At 36.3% G+C, this 9,263-nt stretch overlaps 1 protein-coding gene across 1 annotated transcript; it reads left to right on the forward strand.

Moving 5' to 3' along the window:
* The first annotated feature begins 8,415 nt into the window (after window positions 1-8,415).
* On the forward strand, window positions 8,416-8,835 carry LOC132165140 (uncharacterized). The gene has a single exon (XM_059575634.1). The coding sequence runs from the start codon at window positions 8,416-8,418 to the stop codon at window positions 8,833-8,835; it is 420 nt and encodes a 139-aa protein (XP_059431617.1).
* Window positions 8,836-9,263: the final 428 nt, after the last annotated feature.

Consider the following 9,263-nt stretch of genomic DNA (forward strand, 5'->3'; position numbering starts at 1 on the left):
TTTGCTTGATGAGATGAAGTCTTTTATTTTTTTTTTGGACATAGTTTGTGCTCATAGGTGAGGACTCAAACCCTTCAATATATGTAAGGTTTGTTGCTCTTAGGGTCCACAATTCAAAGGCAAGCCTTAGATTGGGTGGTTTAGTTTGATTGAGTTGGCATGAGTTTATTTTTGATTATAACCTTATTGTCCGGATGTCCCCAACATGTCATTATTTTGTGTTATTGTTTCCCTCTTTCACTTTTTGTTTCATGATAAGAAGTGAATCCTTGAATCCACTTGTCCTTTCATATATATGCAATGCTTGCACCAATTAACTTTAGTTATCTCGAGCGATTTGACTATAAATAGGCTTGATGTAATTCTCATAACGATTATATAATAACATCTATTATAAGCAGTTTTTTTTTTTTTTTTTTTTTTTAATATCATTAGCGGCGACATTGAGGTCGCCGCTAATGATTTTTTTTATTGTTACGATTATCAATAGCGGCGACCTAGATGTCGCCGCTACTGTCCATCAATAGCAGCGACCTAGAAGGTCGCCGCTATTGATAGTCAATAGCAGCCACCCAGATGGTCGCCGCTACTGACTGTCAATAGCAGCGACCCAGATGGTCGCCGCTATTGACCATCATCAGCGGCGACACTCGGCCCATTTCAAGCTTTTTTTGCGGCAACAAAAAAGTCATTAGCGGCGACTAAATGACCCATCAATAGCGGCGATCCCAGATGTCGCCGCTATTGATCATCAGTGGCGGATTAATACCAGCCACTGAATAGCGGCCAAGGGTCGCCGCTATTGATCAATAGCGGCGACGTTTTGCTCATTAGCAGCGACTTTGGGTCGCCGCTAATGAGCAAATTTCTTGTAGTGTTACTAGCCCTGCTTCCGCTTCATATGTTTTCCCTAATATCACACAATTTGTGTCTATAAAACTTAAGGGTCCTATGAACTACTTGGGTTGGACCACTCAATTTCTTCCTGTCTTACACCACAATGACCTCCTAGGCATTGTTGACGACACATAGATTTGTCCCTCAGCTTTTGTTGTTGATGTAAAGGGCAACCCAACAACTGTCCACAGTCAAGAGTATTTGCTATGGCAGAAAAAGGACCAGTTCATACTGGCCTGGATCAACACCGCTCTCACTGAGAGGGTGTTAACAACTGTTTATCGAATGAATGCAGCCAGACAGGTTTGGCTGCACCTGTCCAAATTATTTGCTCCAAACTCACGCTCTCGGGTTACATCCCTCAAGCATCAGCTTCAAACCATCGCCCAAGGCAATCAGAAATGCTCCAAGTACCTTGCTACTGCCAAAAGTTATGCTGATCAACTTGCTGCAGTTGGGAAAAGTGTTGATGATGAGGATTTAATCTCATATGTGGTTGGAGGACTTACTTCCCCTTACCAATCCTTCATCACCACCTTTAATTTTGTCACCAGGGAGAAATCAATTCCATTTGAGGAATTTCAAATGGAGTTGTTGAACTTTGATCACATGTTGGATGCCCATCAACGTACTGCTCAACCTGAAGGAGGGCAAATTGCTTTCTTTACTCAAAAGTCTAAACAATACTACAAGAGTCAAAGGCCTCCAGTTGGGTAGCAACCACGCTCCTTTCCATCTTAGCAACAAATGGTCCCTCCTCAACAGCATATGGTTCCCTCTCAGCAACAGATGGTCCCCACTCCGCAGCACTACCAGCCATTCTCAGGAGGTTCTTAGCAGCATGTTTCCTTTCCATAAGGATCACACGTTTCTAGTGCTACTGTCCCAAATGGTAAAGCACTGTCTACTACCCCTTTTTCCCCTACTAATCGTGTTCCCTGTCAGATTTGTGGGAGTATAAGCCATCAAGCTTTAGACTGCTACCATAGGATGGACTTCTCTTATCAAGGACGTCATCCTCCCCAATTGGCAGCCATGGCTGCTCATACGCATGGCACTCCTGAAATTGAACAACCGTGGTATCTTGACAGTGGTGCTAATCATCATGTGACTTCAGATCTTGAAAATCTGTCATGACAGCAACCATACCATGGAATTGAAAAAGTGACAGTAGGCAATGGAGGAGGTCTTCAGATAGCAAACACTGGTTTTTCCCTCTTCTCCACTTCACACAATAATTTTCAACTAAACAATATGCTTCACTGCCCAAATGCCTCTTCTAATTTATTGTCCATACAAAAATTTTGTAGAGATAATAATTGCTATTTTATCCAAACCGCATTCAATTTTCTCATCAAGGATATGCAAACCAGGGAAATTCTCCTGCAGGGGCCAAGTGAAGCAGGTCTTTACCCTATCTATCTCAAGCAATTACGTTCCAATAAATTCACATCCAAAGCTACATTCCTCTCCTCAGCTACGTTTTTGTCTCGTTTTTTTGCTTCCCTATGAGTCACAGCACCTTTTAATGTTTGGCACTCTCGTCTTGGACACCCAGCAGATTTAGTTGTCAACAAACTTCTTCAACAATCTTTGTTGCCTGTTTCGGGCTCAATTAAATCCAAGCAATTGTGTCATCCTTGTCATGTTGCCAAGAGCAAAAAATTACCTTTCTTTGATTCACAAAGGATCTCCACACATCCTCTTGAATTAATTCACTTGGATGTATGGACTTCCCCCATTATATCACTTCGTGGCTGTAAATTCTATGTTATTTTTATCGATGATCATTCTCGTTTCTCTTGGATGTTTCCTTTACGTCAAAAATCTGAAGTTCTTTCATGCTTTGTTAAATTTAAAAGCTTAGTTGAGAATCTATTTTCCTGTAAAATAAAGCAAAATCCAAACTGATAATGGTGGAGAATATGTTTCAACTGCTTTTAAATCTTTTACCAGGTAGAAGAGAAGAAAAACCCAAACTCCTCTTGATCTAGCCTTCAATTCTTTTTTAGAGCTTGTGTCTTTTTCTCCACACCTTTTCCTAGAGGCTAAGATGTCTATTTATAGGCTTAGGAAAGACATAGAAGCCCTAGAAACCCTTGTAAACTCGTAGGTTTAAGTCCTAGTACAAGTGGGACTTTTAAAACCTATTTTGGGTTGAAAAATGAGTCTTGGCCGTATATTTTGATACTCCAGCACATGAGTGCGCTCGATCGCAGGTCTATTGTGCTCGAGCGCAAGCCTACACTCAATCCTTGCCCGTGTGCGCTCGAGCTTAGTTTGCATGTGCTCGATCTCAACCTCCACATTTTCCAAAAAATGCTCTTTAAGTCCGACATTTTCCATAAAGCTTCCTTTTCTTTGAAAACCTATAAAAAGACATAAAACACAAAAAGGAAGTAAAACATAACAAAATAACAAGACTAAGAGATTAACATACGTAAATTAAGGTGCTAAAATATGTATATTTTAGCACTCATCACACCCCGAAACTTACATATTGCTAATCCCTTAACAATACGAAACTAAAAATAAAAAAATAAAAAACTAAAAAAAAAAACTACTCTATCTCCACTGTCGTAGGAAACACGATTGCATCTAGCATATGCAACAAGCCTTTTAAACTACTCGGCATCCAGAGTAGGACGAGTGAAGTCTCGTGAGGGTTTAACAGAAATGCTACCCACAAACATTATACATAGTTCATGTCATCCTCGAAATTTAAAGTCTCACTCAAAATCATGATTTTCATTCATTAGCAATCTTAAAAAGATAAACTTCATCTTCACAATGAATTGGAATTTCAAAAGTGTAACTACTTACAAAAGGCAGGTAAGGCATCACAAGCTCAAAACAGTGTAAAGTGAACTAGCACATAAATATGAAGCTTCCAATTATTTCCAATGTGCAATGTCTCAATATCTCAAAGTTTATAATGATTCTCATCGGAATGAATAGCTAAGGAATAATTTTATTCTCTTTCTTTTTTGGTCAGGCTTTGCAATGCTTAGTTCCTTTAAGCTTTCTAATTGACCCATGTAACGAGTGTTAAGCAAATGAATCCCAAACCATATGGTTTTAGGGCATTAGGTGTAAAGACACTCCTAAAGACTTACTATCTCGAGTCAAAAAGGTTACGAAACCAAACTAGCCAAACTTTAACCAATTCAAAATTTTCTCCTTTTAACATGAACACTCATTGCTTAATGAGGTAAAAGGTCCAGTTACTCAGTGAAAAGCTTAAAATGATCAAAATTTATTTTATTTTATTTTTTAATATGCCAAAGTATCCATCCAACAATTCACCCAGCTTCACCCAAAACATAGAAACATACACATCAAGCTCACATTTCATACCTCACAATTGATGAGCTAATGTGCTTGTGTGAAATCAAATCAAATAGGTGGAGTCCTCAATTGCCCAAAGTAAGTAACCAGATTTAGAATTCTATCATCAGATCATATATTCAAAATTTTAAATTCACCAATAAAAATCAAGTCACAATTCTCATATCAACCAAAAAAAATTTAAGACAGACATGAACATGCGCTTCTTCTTCAAAAACAAAAACAAGTGGCCGAACCACCCCATGAGCCTTTGAGGTGGCGAGCCAACCCCAATCCGGCCAGATGAGGGTGGCCAGCCACCCTCAAATAGCCAAAGGAGCCACCCCCAAATATATATATATATATATATATATAATTTAATTTATTATAATTTTTAAAGCTTTTAATTTTTTTAAAAAAAAATTATTTTTTTATTTTTAATTTTGTATATGGACACGTGTCAATTTCTTAATGGTGCTTACGTGGCTTTCCGTCAAATTTTGAACGAAAGTTTGACTGAGGTATCATCTCCATCTTTATGTAAACCAGAATTACCTCCTGTGATACAAATTAAACCCTAGGGGAGTCAAAAAATAAAGTCGTTAAACCACAAGGGCAAAAAGGTATTTAACCAAAAAAAAAAAGGAATAATATATACCCAAATGGGTAGATTACTAGATTCCAAGCATGTGAGAAATGCTACCACTATGCGTTCTTTACATAGGCTTTGCCCTAATGGCCTAATCAAAGTTAACTTTGCATTAACATCTGTTCATGTCTTGTAATGACAACAGTTTTATTTGATAACATTTTTTTCTCCCTTTTGTTTTCTCATTTCAAAACAAGATAATTAACGAATAACTCAAAATACTCTAAATTACTTTTACCAATATATAACATTAAAACACGTCTAAAAAAGAAAAAAAGCATCATCTAAAAAGCATTAACTTATTTCAAGTATCAACTAAAAAAATATCTTCTTACAATGTATATATATATATTATTTTTGTACTAAATAAAAAATTATTTGAAGTATCTAAGTTGCTTACACTAGATTGTTTTCATTTAAGCAAGAATTCCATCCCATAAGAGTTCGCTAAATTAGACATGATTTTTAAAATTACCAATAGTTCAAAATTTAATAATAATAAATTTTAAATTCTAATGTGATTTTAAAAGTCACATTAACTTTAAAATAATAAAAAGAGAATAAAATAATGGTCCAAATCATTACTCCTAGTTGAAATGAGTTATTGTAGCGAAAGCAACAATAATAAAAGTGTCAAAAATACATCATGTCATTTAACTGATAAACAGTTAAGTTATTTTAAACAAACTTGTGCCTACATTAAACAAAGTACATGACACACTAATGTACATGCTGTCATTTCGATTACTACAAAAAAATCAAGCAACTCAATGCTTGGGAGATCTGAAAGCCCTAGACCTCTTTCTTTGGTTTCTCCGACTTATTCCTCCCCATGATTTAAATTTCCACACAATAATTTGCGGAAGAAATAACACTTTTGTGTTTGTCGCTAGGGATGTTTACCATGCCTAGATTTTAGTTTTTTTTTTTTCTTACTATCGTCTTATCCAGGGTAGTGATTTGAAACTCCCTTTTACTCAATTCTTCCTTCAATCTTCCCATCTCTTTCAAATGATCACAACAGTGATTTGAATTTGCCATCTCCCTTTCGCTTAGTTCTTGCTTTAGTCTTCCAATCTCTTCCAAGTTGTCACAACACTGATTTCAGGTATCCTCTACAATTTTCTCATTGGTCTTTAAATTTTTGGATGCACCTGAGCTTGGAGAGCTCTCTTCTTGGATGATATTTGGCTAAGGGAATCATCATGTGCCATTTTACGAAAAAATAGACTAGCAATTAAGCATGTGGTGAGCATTAAATTTGACAAGTTTCTGTGGCCTTCCCATCGAGTCCTAACATAGTAGAGAATAACAAGATTTTAGTTGTATTTGTAAGAAATTTCATTTAAGGTATGTCCCTTATGTCACATATATTTATTGTGATTATAAAATATATATAATTACAGTGTTTAGTGAATTATTCCAATTTGATATTATTCTGTGAAATCAAATATTATGAATTAAATTGTTGATTTAATAAATGTGAAAACAAATATTTGATTTCATTATTTATTTTATTTTGTGGAATCAAATAATCTGTATTGATTATTTATTTGATTTTTATCCCTTGATGGGAGAAATAATTAAGGTAACAGCTCTAATTGAGTGTCACTGACCTACCTATAAATAAGACATGTGTATTCCATCAATTTGCACTCACTGATAGGCATCAGTCAGAAGAACCACTCAATATTTTTAGTTTTCTAAATTTTGTTGTTGTAAAGTTGTTGCTGGGAAGTTGTTCTTAAGTTTGCTTGAGTAAAGCAATGGCCAAAGGTAATTTTATTATTCCACAACTAATTTATATTAATTAGCATGTAGTTTTATAAAGAATTCTTACATGTGGTATCAGAGCCTTCTCTAGGTCATATTTGTTCAACATTAAGTTATTTATTATTATTTTTTTTAATAGTTATTGTGAACGTTATATATATTAGGGTAAAGTCTACGTAACCCCCTCAAACTACCACTCCAATGACAATCTACCCCCCAAACTATCAATTGTAATAATTTGCCTCCCAAATTACCAAAACAATGATAATGTACCCCCAATTTTAACAAAAAGACGACAAAAGCATCCCGAGCATTGGCTTGGACGACGCCACGGCTTTCGGCTAGACAACGTCATCTGGGGCCTATGTGCGGTGGTCTTGCATGACTGCAGCATGAAGGTGGTGGCCCATCATAGCCGCCTACGTGAGGGACAGCAGTGGCAACCCGTGTGAGCTGGACCGGATGGCGTCCCTCGCTCATCACCAAGCGGTTGGTTGGCTGTCTGGGCAGCGACTCTACATGGCCGGCGCATGAGGAAGAGGAGCGGCCGCGGCGTAAGGGGAAGGGGCGGCAGCTAGGGTTTGGTAGTTTCGGGTTGGGGAGTTAAGGATCTGGGTAGGGTTTTTAAACCCATAAGGAACCGGGTTAGTATTTGGGCTACTGGGTATGAGTTTTATTTTTAAACCCAAGCCCAATCCAGTATATAAAAAAATAATAATAATAATAAAAATAAAAAAATTATTATTAAAGAATTTGGGCTGACCCGATCCAGTAACCCAATTTTGGGGCCCGTATCTGTAGTGAAGAAGCTAGCCCATTCCAGTAGCCCAACTTGGTTTAAGTAGCCCATCTGGATTCAAAAAAAAAAAAACTCTTGGGTCTTGTGGGTTTAGTACTTGGGTTTCCAAGTATAAAGGGCCTAAGGCACCATCTATGACCATTAGGCCAAGTATTGTTATATGATTTTATATTACAATTTTACCATTTAAAGTGTTAAAATTATTGGTTCTTTCATGCATGAACTTAAGGATACATTTATTCTTTTAATTGTTTAAATATAAATTGCTTGATGTCTGGACTTGAGAATAATTGACTAAGCCACATATGTTGGTGAATGTTTATGGTACTATCCAAAAATTGCAATCGGAAAGCTCTGGCAAAGAAAGTCTTGGGATTTAAGGGTGCCATTGTGCCCCCCTCACTTTCCTGGAACACTTATCCAGTTGTACTTTGAAAAAATACTGTTTACCCACTGATATGTTGGTTTTGTGTTTTAGTCTTGGGAACTTTATTTTGGCATCTATACAGTTATTGGATGTTAATGAAGTCGTGATTACCATAATAATTTTGGAAGAGCCACAGCATCCCAATTTTATAATGATAATTGGATCAAGATTATATATATGAACTTCATAAAAAAAATTAACATCATTTTCTAATTAATTCATAAATTTAATTGCTAATCCCCACAGGGACATTTTTATTTTTATGACTTAATCAGAATAAGATAGTAAATTTAACTTTAAAAATAAAATTTCTCTTAAGCCCACAGATACGGAGAATTTTATTTATTAATGTTAAATTTATTATTCCTATTAATAAAGAGTAAATTTCATGTATGATGCAAGCTTTGCCCATAGGTTGGTTGAAATTTACTGTTAAATTAACATTGGTTAATCTAAATAAAGTTATTTCATAGCATTAAAATATTTTCTTTGGTTATTCCGGCTATTCCTTCTACTTTAATTGATGGAACTTTTCATGTTCCAATGCTTAATGGTAATAATTTTTCTAACTGGAAAGAAAATTTACTTTTTACATTGGGGTGTTTGGAGCTTGTCTTGGCGGTCCTTGTGGACGAACCACCTGCCCTCACAGAGAAAAGTACGCCACAAGAGATTGCTAAACATGAACGGTGGGAGCAATCTAATCGCTTAAGTCTAATGTTCACGAAATCTCATGCCTCTATGGGCATTAGGGGTTTCATCCCTGAATGCACTAAGGCTAAGGCATTCATTAAGGCCGTTGAGGAACAATTTGTGAGTTCCAACAAGGCCTTAGCCAGCACCCTAATGAAGAAGCTCTCAAGCAAGTCCTTTGACAATTCCAGAAATATGCGAGAGCACATTATGGAAATAAGAGACATGGCAGCTCAACTCAAGTCCCTAGAGGTTGATATATCTAAGTAATTCTTGGTTCATTTCATATTGAAATCTCTCCCCTCTAAGTATGTTCCTTTTAAAATATCCTATAACACACATAAGGATAAATGGTTAGTAAATAAACTTCTGACCATATGTGTTCAAGAGGAGGAGAGGTTAAAACATGAGAAGCCAGAAGGTGTTCACATGGCTACTCATGCTAAGGGAAAGACCAAGAGAGGCATGCATGCCCAACAATTCATGAAGGAGAACAAGGTGTCAATCAAGCAACATGGCAAAAAGGATATTTGTTTCTTCGGTAAGAAAAGGGAGCATATGAAGAAAAATTGCCAAAACTATATAAAGTGACTCGAAAGAAAAGGTAATCTCATATCTCTAGTGTGTCATGAATTTTTTTTGTTGAGGCTTCTAATAATACATGATGGATTGATTCTAGTTCTACAATCCATATTGTC

Source organism: Corylus avellana, chromosome ca11, assembly GCF_901000735.1.
Source record: "Corylus avellana chromosome ca11, CavTom2PMs-1.0".
NCBI classification, from domain to species: domain Eukaryota; kingdom Viridiplantae; phylum Streptophyta; class Magnoliopsida; order Fagales; family Betulaceae; genus Corylus; species Corylus avellana.

Excerpts from the sequence above, each read along its gene's own strand:
- LOC132165140 (XM_059575634.1), top strand. The coding sequence starts at position 8,416 with ATGCTTAATGGTAATAATTTTTCTAACTGGAAAGAAAATTTACTTTTT.